Consider the following 21,503-nt stretch of genomic DNA (forward strand, 5'->3'; position numbering starts at 1 on the left):
ACGCGCTATCTCAGAGTTGTTGGGTGTTGATGCCATTATCTTAGTTGGACAGAACTGAATGTTGGACAGTTAAAAAGAAAGAGGAACAACGATAGCATGTGGCGGAAATGAGAATGCTTAGATGGATAAGTCTTCTTCTTCTTCTTCTTCTTCTAATGGCGCTACAACCCTTTGTGAGTCTTGGCCTGCTTAACAATATTCTTCCATTCTGCCCTGTCTGATACTTTCCTTCGCCACTTAGATGGATAAGTGGAGTGACAAAAAAGGATAAAATTAGGAATGAGTATATTAGGGGAAGTCGTTGGGGGGGGGGAGACGCTTAGACAGGACATGTCGGTAAAGGATATTAATATGGATATGACCCAAGACAGACACTTACGGAGAAATGTAATTAAGGAAGCCGACCTGGCATAAGGATAAAGGCAAAGAGAATGATTATAAAAAAATGAAAAAATTGAATTCTGGGACTTAGTATTTATACTTAGTCTGGGTATTTTGCCTATCTTAATGGTGGGTATCCTTTCTCCTCTTATATAATTTTTGGTATTCTTCTCTAATACTTTATGAGTCGGACCGAGTCTGTGTATTGGTCGGTAATCGATTCTTCATTGATTTTTTAACAAACTCTCTCATTTTGGCATCAATTGGTGTTACCTATACAAACATCCCCCCTACACTTGGGGTCCTAGGAAAAGTAAAGGATATACAAAAAAAAAACAACACATTGGAAAATCTAAATACTGTATTTCCGAAATATCTACTTATACATTAAATATGGATTATAATAACAATATAACATAAATTATTTATTACTTAGTAACTTTGAGTTAGAGTTAAAATTAGAGTTTGGGGAATGCATAAACCGCAGGTAACGCAGGTTGGTAGTCCGTATCATACATCTGAGCTTTGATGAAAGCTTCTTTGTCTTTTGGTTCGGGAAGAACCGTTGCGTTTCCTAAAAAAATAATATTTAGTTTATAAAAATATAAGTTTATAATAAGTGTCAGTTGAATAAAAAAAAATAAACAAAAAAAATTGTAAATTTAGTAAATTTTTTGACTTTTTGTGAGCTTTCTCCATAGAATTGTACAATTTTCAGTGACAATAAAGCATATTTCTATTCTAATCTAACCACAAAGTAATAGCTTTACGAATACATATCCGAATATAATAAAAAAAAAAACAAAAAACATATATAAACAGTTTGTTTTTTTTTTTGGTCGATCCCTTCTTTATCTCACCCTAGTTCTATTACCCTCATATAATCCATTCTGCTGATTTGTTTGTTCCATTATCTTTTTTCTGTTCAACATTCATTATTTATATTTTGAGAGTTTTCATTTGACACACCACTTGACCGGTCTTTCTTGCTTACTCTATTTCTCGTTATATCCCTCTGGGAATGCACAGTGAATTATGAAAGTTAAAATTGTTCTGAAGCTATTTTCTTGTGGCATTTTAAATTAATTAATATTTAAATGGGAATAAGCCACAATTAAAGGTTAAAATACATTTATTGACGTTTCAATTTCCACTTCGGAAATCGTTCTCAAAATACAAACATTAGTAAATTAAACAAATTTTGTTTTTGTTACTTAGTGAAAAATTCTTCTAATAATTTAATTTTATCTGACTCATCTATATTGACAATTCAGACATACATTATACATTTTAAAGTAGACGACTTTAAAATGATATTGCCAATATTGTTGAGTTGCGTTCCTGGGACGACTTTACTTATAAGATAGTTCATTCGATTACATGAAATCAACTTTAACGTGAGAATATCCGTCAGAAAAAATCATAACATGTAATTCGTCTTTAAAAAGACAAATACATGCGATGATGACAGTAAAATTCTCCCGTTAGTGATTCCATAGTAAATTATGAGGGAAAAACCAGGAAAAAACCTCATAATACTATCCCGACATGGTAAGTATTTGATCTTGCATTTAGTTTACCTTCAATAAATACCAAATTCCGATTTTATATGTTTGTTATTTAAAAAATATAAATGATGCATTCTCTATATGTTACTGACTTACCAATACTGGTATTTTCCTTTTAATAACTTCCACTTTCAATATGGGTAACCAGATCCTACTACATTCTGCCGAGGAATTCGCGACGCAATTGGTCTCATTTAGCATAATTAGAGCCGCTTCTTTGATTTTTCTCTTTTTACCATCAGTTTCTTTTAGGACTATATTTGAATCATTCCATTGAACCCTATGTTCATTATCCCATGCATGTTTACATATTTGAGATCTATCAAATTCTCTATTTTTAATATAGGATTGATGTTCACTTATTCTAACATTTAATGGCCTTGATGTTTCACCTAAATAAAACTGATCGCATTCACAAGGTATTTTATAAATGCAATTCTTTGTCCTTTCTTGTTCATTGTTAGGTTTGGTTTTGGACAAAATAGATCTCAACGTGTTTGTTGTTTTGAATGTTGTTGAAATGTTGAATTTATTTCCTATCCTTTTAAGCTTTTCTGATAATCCTTTTATGTATGGTATTGTTATTTTCCTCGTATTATTCCTTGTATATGCTGTAGGATCTCGTTCTAAGTTGTTTTGTTCTATTCGATCGATTGTTGAAAATTCCTTATTTATAAACGATAAAGGATAATCATTTTTTAATAAAACAGTTGTTAACAAATGTTTCTCCTCTAAAACTTGTTCTAACGAAAATTCGTTCTTGGAGGAGAAAGATTTGTTAACAACTGTTTTATTAAAAAATGATTATCCTTTATCGTTTATAAATAAGGAATTTTCAACAATCGATCGAATAGAACAAAATAACTTAGAACGAGATCCTACAGCATATACAAGGAATAATACGAGGAAAATAACAATACCATACATAAAAGGATTACCAGAAAAGCTTAAAAGGATAGGAAATAAATTCAACATTTCAACAACATTCAAAACAACAAACACGTTGAGATCTATTTTGTCCAAAACCAAACCTAACAATGAACAAGAAAGGACAAAGAATTGCATTTATAAAATACCTTGTGAATGCGATCAGTTTTATTTAGGTGAAACATCAAGGCCATTAAATGTTAGAATAAGTGAACATCAATCCTATATTAAAAATAGAGAATTTGATAGATCTCAAATATGTAAACATGCATGGGATAATGAACATAGGGTTCAATGGAATGATTCAAATATAGTCCTAAAAGAAACTGATGGTAAAAAGAGAAAAATCAAAGAAGCGGCTCTAATTATGCTAAATGAGACCAATTGCGTCGCGAATTCCTCGGCAGAATGTAGTAGGATCTGGTTACCCATATTGAAAGAGGAAGTTATTAAAAGGAAAATACCAGTATTGGTAAGTCAGTAACATATAGAGAATGCATCATTTATATTTTTTAAATAACAAACATATAAAATCGGAATTTGGTATTTATTGAAGGTAAACTAAATGCAAGATCAAATACTTACCATGTCGGGATAGTATTATGAGGTTTTTTCCTGGTTTTTCCCTCATAATTTACTATGGAATCACTAACGGGAGAATTTTACTGTCATCATCGCATGTATTTGTCTTTTTAAAGACGAATTACATGTTATGATTTTTTCTGACGGATATTCTCACGTTAAAGTTGATTTCATGTAATCGAATGAACTATCTTATAAGTAAAGTCGTCCCAGGAACGCAACTCAACAATATTGGCAATATCATTTTAAAGTCGTCTACTTTAAAATGTATAATGTATGTCTGAATTGTCAATATAGATGAGTCAGATAAAATTAAATTATTAGAAGAATTTTTCACTAAGTAACAAAAACAAAATTTGTTTAATTTACTAATGTTTGTATTTTGAGAACGATTTCCGAAGTGGAAATTGAAACGTCAATAAATGTATTTTAACCTTTAATTGTGGCTTATTCCCATTTAAATATTAATTAATGAAAGTTAAAGTTGATATTCGGTCAATTTTTTAGGCTAGTGACCTCGATTATCTCGGAAACCACTTCACCAACAAAATGGGAGAATCCGCGTAAATTGATCCGCTAATTGAAGGCTTTCGTTTGACATAAATCTTAACCTTGAATGACAACTATGTTTATTTTACTATAAGTAAAGTTGTAATGTTATAAATTTCACATTTTTCTTTTAATAATTATTTTATTCCAGTTTCTTTTGATTTTATTAATTTTTTTAACTTTGTCTTTTATTTTACTATTTTTATTCTAAAAATAGTTGGCGTCCAATTCTTCTTTCAACTCTTCAATCAACTAAATATCCTATTTAATCTTTATTTTTCATTTTCAATCTTCATTTATTTCAGTTATATTTCCTGTATTTGACTCCAGTCTGTTCTATGTCACAGACATGGAACATATAAATTTCTATGCCTCACTTCAGTGGACAAAGGTTATTTGTCAGTTGACAACTGTGCCCTGTCATGTCACACTTCAATGCTGAAGAAAGGAAAAACAGTATTTATTTTGTATTTTGCTTTTTAAGCTGGTGCTTCATTTGAATATTCATTTACATTTCATATTTTCAATTTTCATATGGCAAAAAAATATTTTAAAACACATGCAGTTTGGCTAACACATGGTTAATATTTTTAGTGTTTTTGGCATAATTTTTATCAAGCTTTTTAGCTGAAGAATTCTGCAGCATAAGCTTTTTAGCTGAAGAATTCTGCAGCATATGGTCGACCATGCAGCAATAACTGCAACATCAGCAAAAAACCTCTACATTCTTCAATCCTTGGAAGCCAACAATAAGTGATCCAGTGATGGCATAAGTATCATATTTTATATTTGTAAAGCTTATAGGCAAGATTTGTTTTGATTAATTTTAATCTATTATTAAAATTTTCAATTTTTATATTTGTTTATGTATAATAAAAATATGATTAGTTAATATCTTAGTTTATTTGTCCTAGCCATTTGTCATATGTCATCTTTACTTCTAAGATAAGACGTTCTCACATCTGAGACACTGAGCTAAACGAGGTCTAACAATTAGCTCCCAAAGAAAATTGTTTTATTGTTCTACATTGGCTCCCAACTTTCGTAGGTAGTTATATTGGCACCCAACGTTTCTGATAGGTCGTTCAAAGGTCACATAGTATAAAATAACATCTTCTTATTCGTTATACAAGATTACGATGCCGCTGTTCATATTTTTTTACTAAAAATATTCAGAAATAAAACCACAAACTATTCAAGTTATTTTAAACGATATTTCATTTGATTTATTCAAAATCCGTCTACACTCTCCTCCCGAATGAACTGTAAAACTTAAATTAATAAATTGTTGGTACAACTGAACTACGACACGTATTTATACTAAGTGTATTACTTGCCATAAGATCCCATTTAAAATTATGTTACAAAATGGGGACCGTTTGTAATTTTTAATGATGGTGTCACGAAAACAACATAGAAACTATTAAGGGGTGATTACTTCAGCTACCCAAAAATTTGTTTAGGACAAGTATGTATCGAAACCGTCTCGATGTCCATCAGTCTGTTTGTTTGTGTAATAAATCTTGAACGAAGAGTCCTAGGGTCTTGAAACTTTGTACACAAGTTTCTCTTTGTGTAAGGAAGGACCATATTAAATTGTGTCAATAGGTTGTCTAAATCTTCTCATCTACTGACGCCGTTTTTTTTTCTTGATGCCAAAATGCTAGAGTTGTGAAACTTGGTACATTTGATGTTGCTCTTCTACTGGTATTATACTGAATTTAGGATCAATAGGTCTTCTTCTTGTCATATCCTTATGCTTCTAGTTAGATAATTAAGATTTTAAGTTAAGTTTTTCATTGTAAAACTTTATATTCGTTGTATAACTAGTTAACTAAATCCTATTGACTTACTAAAATTAAACTACAAACTACAATAAATATTATTACATCAAAGTCTTACCTTCTTCATAAGCGTACTCGAGAAGTCGCGTTGCGATTCTTAGCGAACACGCAACGATGCTCTCCAGTGGTGGGTATATTCTTCCATTTTCGAGATTATCTTCCGTTACCAAATTGGCGAGTGCCTGAAATACATAAGTTTTAAAATATTGCCTATTGTGAAATATGTGTGGAACATGTACAAGTGAGAGGAGCAAAGAGGAGTATTAAAGAATTAGTTGAGGGTGATTAATCGTAGTATATAGGTAAAATAAGACACCTTTGTCGATCATAAATAAAAGAGAGTCGTAAGAAAGAGTGGTAGCAAAATAAAAAGTCTGGCTGGATAATGAATGAAAGTTTTCTATGATTAGTTAAAAATGATTTATATATGAGAATCTGTTGAAGCTCGGAGAGCTTTTGTAATAGTTAATTAAAGAGGTAAGACTTCTACAATTCGCTTATATGTATTTCGTCCTTTTGAGAACTCATCAGAGCGCCTCAGTAGGAAGCCCTAAATGTGAAATCAAATTTTTTTCCGTTAAAGAAAGTAATAATGAAATAACTTCCTAAAAAGGCATACAGCGACATCTAAAAATAAAGCAAGAAGTAAAAATTCGAAGATTTCTACTAATTATTCGAAACCAAAATTCAGATTCTCGCCCAAATCTGCGCTGTCTACGATTTTCAAACAACAAAGGCGAGGTCATACTACATTTCCGCTCTCTCTACTGCTATTTTATAACCATTCGGCCAATGAATATGCCGTTGGAAAGCTGATTGCGCGATTTTCATACAGTCGCGAACATTTTTTGGGCAATGAATATATTATAAAGATGTTTCAAGAGAGGAGAAAGCAATAATAGTTCATTTTAATACATAGATGAGTCAATCCAAGAGCAAATAAGAAACGGTGTATGAAAAACTAAGTTTTGGAACTAGAAATGATGCTGAGGATAATATAATTGAGGTGGAAATAGCACTAGTATTTATACAACAACTGTATGTCTCATCTTGACGTATGGGATCTGTTCAGGACACTGTAGATACCTGTTTAGGACCTTTTCGAGACAGGTCTACACAATAACCACCACTGTCGTATAATTCAGAGAAAAACAACAAAACAGTCCATGAATGAATTGTTGAGACCATAACCCAAATACAAGAAATAGGTTCACGACTAAGGGCATGCTAAAAGAGCAAGAGGAACAATAAACTTTAATTCACATTTTAACTTGCAAAGTTTGTTCCGAAGCTATTGACCAACCAACAAAAACAACACCAAATTCAAGTTTGTCAGAGAATTCTTAAATCCACTAATGGTGATGAAAACTTGCTGCAGACGCATGATCACTAGAGAATCGTCTTAATGAGGTCAAGAATCTCTCAGGCGTCTAAGAAAGTACAAAAGTGTTTCCATGGCCTTGAAATGCCGAGAAGTTTTCTAGGCGCTTCGCTGTGTCTGGGCCATGAATTATGATAACGGTTATATGTAGCATTTTAGCAATTTATGTATACAAACAGCATAAGCGTGATTCATCAACCTCCATACTCACCAGACCTAACCCCTCCTGCGTTTGTATTGTTTCTCATATTCAAGAGATCTTTGAAAATACATATTTGACACGATCAACAACATTAAACAAAGTAGCAAGAGGAGAATAACAGCATTCGACAAGAACACTCCTCAGGGTAAATTTAGTGATGCAAATAACGTTGGAAGAAGTGTATACGTTGCCAATGGGAGTATTTTAAGGAAACAGTAAGAAACGGTTTATAATATTTATAAACAAAGTTTTTAGACATGAGTTGGAACTTCTTAACGATCCCTTGTTTTATCAATTCAAGGTGTGACACCTTTTGTTTTTCAATAGTTTGCCTAATTTGTTCCTAATTATCACTTTTATCATTTATTTTAACCTAATTTTATTGTCAAGATAAACAACCAAACAAGATCAATTGTCAGCGATGGTCCAAAAATGTGGAGGGACTTAAATATAGTTATAAAATAAAAATTAAATTCATAGAAGCAATTTTCTTACTAATTCTAATAAGTAGTTAAAGCAATCTTAAAAATTCGACAGCAAATGAATTACGCTTACCTCTGCTGCAACCAGGAAGTGTTCTTCGCTGATTTTTTGGATTCCAGCAGTGACTGTGGCCAATCCTACTCCGGGGAATATGTATGAGTTGTTACCTTGTCCTGGGTAAAACGTCTTTCCATCTAGAGTAACTGGATCAAATGGACTACCACTCGCAAAGATGGCAGTACCCTGAAAACAGTTGAAATCTTTCAGCAAAAAATTAAGAGAAGACTATATTAACTTTTATAAACCTTTATTGATCGAAATATGTAGCTAGACTCATTAATAAAACAGTTTTTAATTTGTATATACCTTGGAAATAAAGGTTTCAAAAATATCTGCATATTTGGAATCTAAATATTAATTTCTATAAGATTTTGCCCAACAAATTGGCAAGAAAATGTTGAATCTGTTATAAAAATTGAATTGATATCAACTAAAAAATTTAAATATTAGCGCCATATGTCATTTACTGGAAGTTAGGATTGGTACGATGTAAACTGTCAATTGTATTCACTTTTGGAAGTCAGTCTTTACTGTATACTCAACTGGTTCGTTTCATTTATAAGTTTTAACAGTAACTAGTGGTATACAGTGTCATGATACATCAAACAAAGTTTTAATAATCAAGCAGATGATGAATCTGTTATAAACATTCATCTAGCTATCATAGTTTATCAGTAAATGTATATATGCAGTGTAAGCATACTACAATTATTAATTAAAGACAATTATTTACTTACATTTGTTTCTCTGTAGGCTTCTTCAGCTGTACATTCCGCTTTATTCGTAGGATTGCTCAAAGCGAAGATCACAGGTCGTTTGTTATTTTTGGCCATTTCGCGCAATATTTCTGAGGTAAAAGCGCCACCGACGGCCGCGGCTCCAATTAAGATTGAGGGTTTGATGCTCTTTACGACTTCGGTCAATGTTTTTACAGGTGAGTGCTCGTGTGCATAGAGTTCCTTGTGGTGGTTAATTCCTATAAAATTGAACACCGTGTAGTAAATTGTAAAACATTATATGTATATATATATATATATATATATATATATATATATATATATATATATATATATATATATATATATTAAACCTAGAGCTAAGATTAATACTATTACAGGATTTAATAATAAACTTAACAGTCTTCCGGGTTGAACTGCGTCGATTATCATTGCGCCGAGCTTTCGACATCCTATTCGATGTCTTCTTTAGGGCTTTCGAGGTCTCAATCCCCCGAGCCCCCAGACACTACTAGACTGATCACTAATCAATGTATTACTGGTGCTGGGAATAGAGGACGGGTCATTTATACCGTCGATGTTGATGTGGTTTGGGTGAAGGTTGAAGTGGAGGTTAGTGTGAGAATTGACGGGGGGATTGGCGCAGGGGTTGGCGCGAACATTTCTGACAGTAGGATTTTGATTAAAGGATGAAGCGGACGGTATTTTCTTTATGAGAGGTCTCCAAGTCGAAGGTAACCATATGCCGTCATCTCTTTTATTGGGAAAATGTCAAATCTTCATAAATCCTATTTTAGATTCTACGATTTGTTTGGTCTATATAAGATCGGGCAGTCTGCACAAGGAATATCATTAAATCCGTGTAGTTCATTTGGAATGTCTTTGATTGATCGGAAAAATGAGTTGATAGTCCGAACAACACATAACATTACGATAACACTTAGAAGTAAAATTTCTTAGATACGCCGTAGAATGAAGGCGGAGCTTCCGATGCGTCATTTCGTACAACTTAACATAATTGTCATTTATCTATAACTACACGGATCTGACAAGACTCTACCACCAGTAAATGTCTAAAAGTAGAAAGATTTGTAATAAAAATAAAGTTTTTTTTATACCAAGTGCAAAAATCCAAATAAACTAATGGCAAGGTTAAGTTGAGAAGCTTATCGAGAAAGCAACTTAAAACAATTAAAGCAATGTTGCCAGATAGTCATTAGAAGTATAGAACACAAAGATAAACATAGTAACTAAAGACATTGTTGGTAGTGGATTATTGGTAAGGTAAGTCTCAGTACTAAGTAACAGTTGAAGTGAGTTGTTGTGCTTGAACACCCTCATCTCTTTGCCGATACCTACTAAATTCTCTCGTGAAGAGTCTTGTCCTGGCATTGTCTCTTTGCTTGCTATGGAATTCAACAACACAACTCTTAACTCCCATTTCACTGTTATCTTTACTTTTTTTCGCTGTTGAACTGTTAACACACAGCTTATTAACAACGATACACATCAGACTGAATTAGTATCACTGACTAACTGATAGATCAATTTAAAATTAACCGAATTTAAATAGTAAGAATAAAAAAATATATCTTAACGTAATTGACTGACCTATTTGATCTTTATTGCAATGCAGAAAATAGTACAAAACATGTTTATCATTAAAACGTTTATTATTCCAAAATTAATTTATCATTATCTAAATAAAATGTGCTTATCTGAAGTGGGTGGAATTTTGGCGTCAACAAAATGATATTGTCTTATATAAGGCATATTCGAAGTAGAATTACTACAAACATCTTGAGTATTCACACATTTATAGCTGTATTAGATGGAAGTCTCTTGTAACTGCTCTCTTGTAACCGTTCTTTACGTAATACATCATCGTCTCACTTACTCCTAGTTAGAGGAGCAATTTCTCAACTTCGAAAAGTATAAATCGATAATGCCTGAATAATATAAAGAACCTGCAGTGATAAAACTGGAATAAAAGCAGGTAATGACAGTTAAATTACAGCATTAACATACTAATGTAGGACTTAAAAATCAAGAAGGACATCTTATCCTGCTATAACTGCAAAGCTTGACTACCAGTAATGGAAGAAGTCTATTTTATCCAATTTTTCTATTTTTCTAGTTTACTAGAAGTATTAACATATATTACAAATAAATAGATCTCCAGGATCTGGCAATGTAGCCGTAGAGTTACTTAAAGTAGGAGGTCCACTCCTAATAGAACGAATAACTTTTCTTATGAATCAATGCTGCCAACAAATTAAAGTACCATCTGAATGGAAAACCGCTCACTAAGTGTCCATCTTTAAAAAGGGTAATCGAAAAGTGTTACACAGTGGGAAGATAGATATTAAAAAGGGTGTACGACAGGGATGCGTCCTCTCGCCGCTCCTGTTCAATATATACTCTGAACAAATCTTCAGAGAAGCACTGGGAGAAGTTTCGGAGGGTATCAAAGTAAACGGAGAGGTAATCAATAATATTAGATATGCTGACGACACAGTTATTATCGCAAATGACTGCAACGAGCTTCAAAGACTCATGCAAAGCATACACACAGCAAGTCAAGAATATGGTTTAGAACTCAATACAACCAAAACTAAATGCATGCTCATCAGCAGAACACAACAACTTCCGATGCAATTGACATTAAACAACCGAAAAATAGAACAAGTGGAGACATACACATACCTTGGAACCACAGTCAACACAAAATGGGACCAGTCAACAGAAATAAGATCACGAATTGAAAAAGCGCGAAACGCGTTCAACAATATGAAAAAGTGGTTCACAAGCAAAATCTCAATGGAACTAAAATTAAGACTGGTCAAGTGTTATGTCTTCCCGGTCTTGTTCTATGGAGCAGAGGCATGGACCACAACGGAAGCCACCCTGAAGAAACTAGAATCCTTTGAGCTGTGGATATATCGCCGTATTCTTCGAATATCCTGGACAGACCACATCACTAACGTGGAAGTAATGCAGAGAATAGGCAAAAGCAAAGAAATAATCTTCACCGTAAAGAAACGGAAGCTTGAGTACTTCGGACATGTCATGAGGCCTACTAAGTACCGGCTGCTACAGTTAATAGTCCAAGGAAGAATCGACAGTAGGAGGGGATCGGGAAGAAGACGACACTCATGGATGCATAACCTGCGACAATGGTTTGGACTAACATCGACCGAACCGTTCAGAGGTGCCGTAAACAAAGTCAAAATAGCCTTGTTAATAGCCAACGTCCGAAACGGATAGGGCAAAGGAAGAAGAATAAGAATCGAAAAGATCCTAACTGCTACAGAGGATTAAGTGTCCTACCTACTTTCGGGAGATTGTTTGGAAAGATAATAGAACAAACAATTAATAGAAAAAAAAATAGCGATTGGTACCGCAGTACATCTAGCCTTCATCGACCTAGAAAAGGCGTATGATACAGTTCATCGACCTAGAAAAGGCGTATGATACAGTTCATCGACCTAAATTTTGGCAAACTTTGCAAGACATCGGCATTAGTCCATACCTTTTAGGAACAATCACAGAAGTATACAGGGATAACACTACCTACCTAAAAATCTGAAATAGACTATCAGAGCCAATAAAAGTAACTAAAGGACTAAGACAAGGATGCAGTATGTCACCCTTACTGTTTAATTTATATATTGAGACAGCCCTCCAAAATTGGAAAAACCACTGCCAGATAATGAGAATCCCCATTGGAAATGACGTACTGTTCTCCCTGAACTTTGCTGATGACCAAGACGTCCTAGCTCAAGATTCTTATGATCTAGAATTTATGATAAAGCGTCTATACAGAGAATATCTAAAATGGGGGTTACAAGTCAGCATGAAGAAAACAGAATATTTAGTTATCAATTCAGATACAAGGTTTGAAGTGTTGATAGACGAGGACGTGGAAATCAAACAAATGGACAAATTTAAATATTTAGGTGCACTCATTGATAAGAACGGCTTGGGAGAAACCGAAATTAAACACCGAATTCATCAGGGACGTAAAATTGTAGAATGTGTGAACTCCTTATGGTGGAATCGCAACATTACCAAAAGGAACAAAAAAAGAATAGGGCAAATCATGGTTGAATCAGTTCTTTGTTATGGTTCTGAAGTATGGACAATTAATGCAGACCTGAAGAGAAGATTGTTGGCAGTTGAAATCGATTATTTGAGAAAAAGTGCTAGAACATCAAGGTTGGAAAGTAAGACCAACGAATCTATAAGAAATAACATGAATGCTACAGAAACGGTCATTGAGAGAATAGAAAGAAGAGGTTTAAAATGGTTTGGACACCTATTGAGAATGCCTGACGAACGTTGACCTCAAAAACTTCACAGATGGAAGCCCCCTGGAAGAAGAAACAGAGGTCGACGCTCGACACCTCGACGCTCATAGAATAAAGGAATTAGAAGAGCGATGGAACCGAGAGGTTTGGAGGAGGAGCATGCCTTGGACCGGGAGGATTGGCGAAGGAAAAGAGCATGTATTGTATTTACAAGTTGGATCCTGTAATATATACAAATAAATAGAGATAAATGTATAAATTAATTGTAGTACATTACCTCCTTCAGGTCTGTCCTTAACGATTAATCCTTTAGAGTCTACCATCCATATTTTCTTCCGGGCGTCATTCTCACTAGTACCTTCCTTTATCATTGCCATGGTACACAATTGGGCGATACCCAGATTTGCTTCTCCTGCACCTTGGAATACTATCACATGATCGGAAAGTCTGAAAATATAAGGATATAAAAATATTTTTGATTCAATTATGCGCAATCAAATATACTTCATTCAGGGCCGATTGTTCGAACGCTAATCAAAACTTGATTGTAATCAAATATTTAATTAAAATCAAATACGTCACAGCAGCTGTCAAAATTAATAATAATTGCTTATTATTATTTATTTGTAAATAAAAAAACATGAAATTAACATCAGAAAGAGTTTAATTATGGTTTATTTAAAATTAAAACGTAAAATAATAAAATTGAATAAAATAAATCAGTCAACATAACCTCAAAATGTGACGTATTTGATTTTAATTAAATATTTTATTACAATGAAGTTTTGATTAGCGTTCGAACAATCCGTTCAACGGCCCTCAAGGGTCCATAATATAATTAGCGTTAAAGGTATAATGAATTATATTGTCAAATGTACATATGTCAAAATTTGTCAAAATTGTCGATGCTAGATAAAAGTTTTTAATTGTACAACGAAATTGTCAAATTGTCAATTAAGAACAATCAAATATACTCCCTTTAATGATTGGTAACAAAATTTGCGTCGTCAACTGTTATATTATAAATTGGTATCAATCATATTACCAATAACTGTGAGTTGCCCGTCAAAATTGTTACATTTTTGTGAAAATTATCAAATTTACGTCAAAAATTGTCAATTATATGTCAAAACTGTCAATTCTACATAAAAATTGTCAATTGTACATCGAAATTGTTAAATTTTCAATCAAGATCAATCAAACATACTCCGTTAAATGACTGATAATACAATTAGCGTCTTCTACCTGATATCAGTTGTATCACCAACAACTGTCAGTTGAACGACAAAATTGTTAGAATTATGTGAAACTTGTCCAAATTGTCAGTTATATGACAAAATTATCGATTCTACATAAAAATTGTCAATTATACATCGAAATTACATAAGTCATTTTTATAAATAACACATTGTTATATGTAATAATGTGTTGTCTGGTGTGTTGCCTATATGCCAGGCATCTAAATTATGGTTAGTATTGTGGCTGTAATATTATAATAACCTATAAGATCTCTCCCCTATTTTACACTCGTTTTTTGACATTAAGAATTTAAATTAACGACATCTTTGTTTTTCAGCTGCTCCCGACTTCATTGACTGATGCCTTTTATTGTCTAATTTGGAATTATGATTGTAACTTTGTGATCAATTCATAACACAATTAATATTTGGCGGCACTGCCACCCGATAAGTAACGTGGGATGTGATGACTGTACGTTGTCATTCATTCATGGGTATTCAAAGTTATGGACTTGACTTTGATCGTCAGCTGTTTCGAGAGAATTCATTCTCGTTATACAAGCCAACAGGGGAGGGCTATGAAGATTATTATTGGCAATTTGACGCATCAGTGCGAATTCTTCTAAGTGATAATTATTAATGTAATTAGTAATATTTGTAATTAAGCCAGTTTTTGAGTTAAATAAAGTTAGATAAACCACGTCGTGCTTCACTTAATCTCTGAATCCACAGAATAATGTAAAATATAATATAATATAATTTTCCTTACCTAGTTTTTGTGATTCTCAAAGAAGCCAATAGACCAGCTACGGCTACACTAGCAGTACCCTGAATGTCGTCATTGAAAGTACAATAGTTGTTTCTATACTTTTCCAACAACCTGAACGCGTTCGAGTTACCGAAATCTTCGAATTGGATCAAAGTATTCTGGCCCCATCGACGAATTACTGCTTCCATGAATTCGTCGAGGAGCTCGTCGTACTGTTGTCCTGTGACTCTTCTTTGTCTCAAACCTGTACAATAACAAAATTTGTTAATATTTAATGCTAGACAGAGGAATGTGGCACTTTAAATCGACTTAATACAGCATCGGCAATATTTATATTGAGAATATGCACGAGTAAAAGAGAAGAGAAACTTTTACGTGGATTTGGTAGTAGAAGTAATTAGTAAAGTAGATGTCTTTGAGTGCAGGAATTTAAACAGGAAACAAAAAATTACTAAAAATCTTATTTTTGTCTCGATTTTTACTTTGCTAGTCAGTGGATACCCAAGGTACTAATTAGGTAATTAGTAACCTAATATAATTATTAAGATAAGTAGTAACCTATGATAATTAGTAACCTAATTAATCTCGATAAGATCTATATAAAAACTCTAGAGAAAGCTTGATTTATAACCAAAAAAGTTACTAAAAACTTTATCAGAGTCTTCTTTTTATGCCGATTTTTACTTTGTAGTCAGACGATACCCAAGATACTCATTTAGACAAATTAACTTTGAAGAAACTGAAATAATACATCAATGGCAGTCTAGATAGATGTCAAACTACATAACACTAACATATGAGAACTAGAACGCATTTGTCTAACACTATTTATGGGGGCAAGTAAAAAAAGCGATTACTATAACAATAAACAAGAAAGAAAAACTGAATGACAGATGAAATTTTGAAAATGATAAATGACAGAAAAAAATATGACAATACCAAGAGATACAAAAAAAATAACAGATCAAACAACTACAACTTTAATATGCATAAAAACTACGTACCTATATACAAAGGATCTTTGAGATGAGTCTCGTTGTTGGTTCCTACGTCTATCGTAATCGGGAGACATTGATGGGGCTTTATTCCTGCCAAAGCTGTGTATAAAGACAGCTTTCCAACAGGGATTCCCATGCCACAGGCTCCTTGGTCTCCTAAACCTAAGATACGTTCACCGTCGGTGACTACTATTGCGCGGACATCTGATTCAGGCCTAAAAATTAAATAGCAAACTTAGTGAACATAAACATGAGCAATTTGGTATCTGAATATGGGACGCTTTGGCTAGACAGACATTTGAACTACTCTGTTGACACTGTCGGTAAGCGTTGAATCTGTATTATCGACCGGAACCATTTGCAAACTGTCAACTTTGGAAAGGAGAGGAGTAGCGAATATGTTAAGGCAGAAAAAACAAACATGGCGACATTGCCAAAAGAGCATTACATTATATCTCCGTTGTTATTTTTCCAATTGGAGCGTATGATGCGTTAAATGAAAGGGGAGACGATAACGATTACAGTGGTGAATATCTTACAAAAAATATACCCAGCGTCTGCCGAAAGACGACACCAAGTCTGCTGAAAGCTATTTCTTCTTTACATTCTTTGTTCAAGGTACTTTTCTGACAGAGACCTTCTTTTTGCGGTTGTTATAACCATTAATTGTGTATTTCTTTTCTACTAAAAGATACCTAGTTTGCTGAAAGACTATTATTTCTTCTTTCTATACTTGTTCAAGGTGCTTTTCTTACAAATACCTTTTTTGCGGTTGTTATAACCATTTTACATTGAGAATTCTTTTATACTGAAAGATACCTAGTCAGCCGAAAAACTATTTCTTCTTTAAATTCTTTGTTCAAGGTGCTCTTATGTCAGAAACCTTTTTGCGGTTTTTATAGCCATTTTTTGATGATTTTTGTACGCGGAATCTTGCCTAAATATACGGGGAGAATCAAAACTAACACAAAGTCTCTTAATAATTTAACAAGGTTTTAAACTGCAACAATGTTACAAAGCATGTTGATAAAAAGAAAATGGATTTCTAATAGAAAAATATTGGGTATTTACACGTACGCGGTCTTGTATAATCAGCATGGCTTATGTATTTAAGCGACTTACTAAAACTATAAATAGATAAAAACATTAGTTAGTCATGTGCTGGCACAGCTTTATTGTAGAAATCTACTTTTGTTTACAATTTTTCAACCAGACCTGGGTTGAACTATAATTGTCAAGTTATTCAATAAAGAAGGAAAAAGTACCATCCATACTTTTTGAAAGTAAGTACAACATGAAGAATCGGTTGGCTTAGCGCAGCGAGAGCACACCACAAGAAAAAGAATGTCTAGGTGGAGAGACTTTTGTGAATAGTAACACAGCATCATTTTAACATTATTTAAAAGTAAGGTATATTACATAAAAAATTTGTCAAACAAACTTACCAATTTTTCATAATTTCGTAAACGTTTCCTTTGTCGTAAATTGTAACGTACATGCCCCTCGGTCTTCTGTAAACCAAACCAAAGTTTTGACAAGCTAATCCTACGACTGGTGTATATACTAAGGGCATAATATCCGTTACATATTTCCTGACGAAGCTGTAGAATAGTTTTTCATTACGGTCCTAAAAGTTGAACATTTGTCAAAAAAATTGAAATATTTAAATCTATCTAAATTTAAGAGCAAAGAAAGGCCCAGGATTATTTTTGGGTCTAGGCAGGCTTTCAGCTCCCAGGGCTTGCTGAGATTGATAAGAAAGATAATGCATTTCAGGTACAGTTAAATCGAAGTAATGGCTTGACAAGGGTTTGAACCAGGTAATAATTTCTATAGGATATTAGAACGGTGTGGATTTATAATTGAGAATATTTTAATAATTCCTATCGTTGGGCGGTGAAAGATTTTATTGGAACTTTCACAACAAATAGAAAATAAAAGTTTTAAACTATCAACAAAAAAATACCTTCAAGACGTGTCCATACACTACAAATGTTAAATTTTTTAGTGTTTTGTGAATTAGACGCATGCAGTCGCTGCAGAGCAGTGATGTCATAAGCAGTTGATGCAGCGGACGCATAAGATGAACTGCTTGTAATAATTACCATTTGATGAGTCCACAGCGAGTCGCTCGCATAAATGTACGTTTTTACTGGAGCGTCTGTTGCGATCATCGTTGAGCGATCGTCGCTGAGTAATGATCGCTAACCAATGATCGCAAGCGGAGTGTTTTTACTGAATCGATGATTTGATTAGTGAGTGGTCCACTGTCTAGTGAACAAGTGGTTTTGTTGCAGCGATGAGCGTATGTAAAAGAAAACAATTCTTGTTAAAATACCTGCTAGCAGAAGAAAGACAGACAGAAGAATACTTCAAAATTTTGATAAACAACCATTTATTCGGAGATGGTGTTAAGTTTCCACAATTATTCCGTTTGAATGAACTTCAGTTTGGTTTTGTGTTAAGTTTAGTAAAACAGGATATGAAAAAGTCGTCTACAAACTGTATTCCATATCCAGTGTCTTCAGAAGAGAATCTCTCAAATAAAAAACTGTCAAAATCACATACACAAGCCACTATAGTCGCTCAGCGTTTGCAACTGTGTCTGTGTGTCTGGTGGTGGTCTGGTCTCGGACTAGTCTCCAACGATCGACGATAGATGGCTCCAGCTCCAGCGACAGACGACAGACGCTTCAGTCGAAACGGCGCAGTAACAGACCCCGCAAGCGGTACACCGTACACCGACGATCGCTTAGCGATGATCGCAACAGACGCTCCAGTCCAGTAAAAACGTACCTTGAGATAGAAGAAGTTAAGATATTTGTTAAAAATTAGATAATCACCGTTTTTTTGTTCTATAGAAATATGATATCTGGTGCAAACGACAGGCGATTAGTCCGAATTAACAAATACGAATTATTATCGAGCTGTAAATTCGTTTTTTAAATACTGGAAGCGAAAATGTAAACAAGAATTTCTAAAAATACGAACTTACCAAAAGGCCTATCAGGTACAAATACTTGTTTAAATTATCGTCTAATCTGTCCAAACATTTTTTTACAATGATCGATTTGTTGTTCCTGTGTTTTTACTACGGGAGGTAGCAATCCATGAATTCCCAGCTGTTGTCTCTCTTCGAAGGTGAATGCCAAACCCTGTAACAAAAATAAAACCGTTTGAACATTTCGTAATAAAAGCAACCAGTATGTTTTGTTGGTGTGTGAAATTCTAAAAATGTCATATTTATCATCGACAACAATTCCAAATGTTAATAAAAATAAACTCTCGGATGTTTGTTTATTTTGTGTTAAATCATTTTATAAGTTTATGTTTATATAATAAATTTTGTAATACATGTTTAATGGATAGGAATTTTTATTACACACTTAAAATTTTTGCACTGCAATAACACACGTTAGTGTGTCCTTGATTTTTAAAGTTTTGCTTCCTATAATTTGGGAAACCCCAATTTTATTCAAAATACATTATACAAATAAAATTAATTTTGTGCCAAAATTGTGTACACTTTTCAAAATTGATATAAAGAGAGTGAAACAGAGAAAATAATGTATGCTAATAATGTAGTATTAGAAGGAAATACTGGATTTAAAACAAAAATTGGAACAGTGGGGACTTCTTCTTAGCGGTGCTTGTCCGTTCCGAACGTTGGCGATCATTCTGGCTATGATGACTTTGTTGGTTGCTACATACAGTGTGTAAAAGCCAAATGGAATAAATTCATTATTTAGGTTACTGTACATATTTATAAAAAATCCCGAAACACGTCAAATTTAAATTATAACTTGACATTCTTTAACGTGAAAATGCAACCTCTACCTTCAAACCCCTTAGAATGACAGGTACAATCCCCAATTTTTAAAATAGGAAGTATAGGCTTGTGATAAATCGTTTGAAAGGTCTTTTCATTCTCCATTCAAAAATGTTGTCGCTTTCAAGTTTATTAAGATTAATTAAGATAAAATTAATTAAAATCATGTGATTACCGAAATTCGCTAAAAGATACTCAAAACTTATTTCCCGTTTAGGTCTTGATAATGAGAAAGTGAACAAAAACCATAGCAATGTGGTTTTTAGATGGTAACCATTAAAAAACTTTAAAGAATTTCCGTGGCAACGTTATTTTAACACGCATTAGTAAATTGTTTTGTTTAAGTTGTCAGTATTTTAATTTAAGTAAAAAGTTCGTTCAATTCAATTCTGAAAAATGGTTAGATTAACGGAAATGCATAAAATAACAGTTTTACAAATGATTGGTTACGGAGATAACACCCGAACACAACAGGAAGTAACTCGCCTATTTCATGAGAAATTTCCTAATTTACCGCCTATATCCCAAGGAACAATAAGTAAAATAGAGAAGCAGTTTCGCGAGTTTGGTCATGTAAGGCAGATAAAAAAAGCAGCTGCCAATGCACTGAGTGATGAACTCAAATTAGATGTGTTGCTTGAGTTTCGGGAAAATCCACATACATCGAGTAGACAGGCATCCACTACATTCAATGCTAGCCATACATCGATAGTAAACATATTAAAAGAAAATAAATTGCATCCCTATAAGATGATACCTACTCAGGAGCTCATGAAAGACGATTTTGATAGGAGAACTTTTTTTTGTGAGCAAATGATGGACATGTTGGATAACAATTTTATCCAATTAGAAGACGTTATGTTTTCTGATGAGTGTACTTTTTCACTTAACGGTCATGCTAATCGGCAAAATTGCCGCTACTGGGCCACGGAAAATCCTTACTGGATGAAAGAAGAACACACTCAATACCCTCAAAAGGTTAATGTTTGGGCAGGGATTGTAGGAAACAATATCATTGGTCCCTTTTTCATTGAGGGCAACTTGAATGGCAACAATTATTTGGCACTACTTCAAAATGATGTCATTCCAACGTTGGCAAATTTATATCCTGATCCAGGAAACCCTCAAGTTCCAGCGAATACGATATCGTTTCAGCAGGATGGAGCACCACCACATTACTAACTTAATGTCCGGCAGTACCTCGATACAATATTTCCCAATCGGTGGATAGGGAGGCGAGGATCGATTGAATGGCCAGCGCGATCACCTGATCTTACATTATTAGATTTCTTTTTATGGGGATATGTGAAGAGCCATGTGTACAAAACTAAACCTTCTGATTTAAATGACTTAAAAGAACGAATAACGCTTGCGATTAGGTCGATCACGCCTGTTATGTTAAATTATGTTAGAAGACAGTTTTATTTGAGATTAGGATGTTGCCAAGACGTTCGCGGTGAACATTTTGAACATCTACTTCATTAACATTCATAGTTCTTTTTCGTGTTCTACATTTTATTACGTTTTGCATTACATTTTAGTTTTTGATTGTATTGTAGCGAATTTCGGTAACCACATGATTTTAATTTATTTTATCTTAATTAATCTTAATAAACTTGAAAGCGACAAACTCTGAGATAGCGCG

At 33.6% G+C, this 21,503-nt stretch overlaps 1 protein-coding gene across 1 annotated transcript; it reads right to left on the bottom strand.

Annotated features, from left to right (window-relative positions):
- Positions 1 to 724: 724 nt before the first annotated feature.
- On the bottom strand, positions 725 to 19,182 carry LOC140431935 (NADP-dependent malic enzyme-like). The gene is made up of 9 exons (XM_072519803.1): positions 19,025 to 19,182; positions 17,475 to 17,656; positions 16,036 to 16,244; positions 15,032 to 15,275; positions 13,302 to 13,471; positions 8,715 to 8,953; positions 7,990 to 8,160; positions 5,910 to 6,033; positions 725 to 955 (listed from the first exon to the last, which is right to left on the bottom strand). The coding sequence occupies exons 2-9, from the start codon at positions 17,600 to 17,602 to the stop codon at positions 840 to 842; spliced, it is 1,401 nt and encodes a 466-aa protein (XP_072375904.1). The 5' UTR covers positions 17,603 to 17,656; positions 19,025 to 19,182; the 3' UTR covers positions 725 to 839.
- Positions 19,183 to 21,503: the final 2,321 nt, after the last annotated feature.

Source organism: Diabrotica undecimpunctata, unplaced genomic scaffold (assembly GCF_040954645.1).
Source record: "Diabrotica undecimpunctata isolate CICGRU unplaced genomic scaffold, icDiaUnde3 ctg00001160.1, whole genome shotgun sequence".
Classification (NCBI taxonomy): Eukaryota; Metazoa; Arthropoda; class Insecta; order Coleoptera; family Chrysomelidae; genus Diabrotica; species Diabrotica undecimpunctata.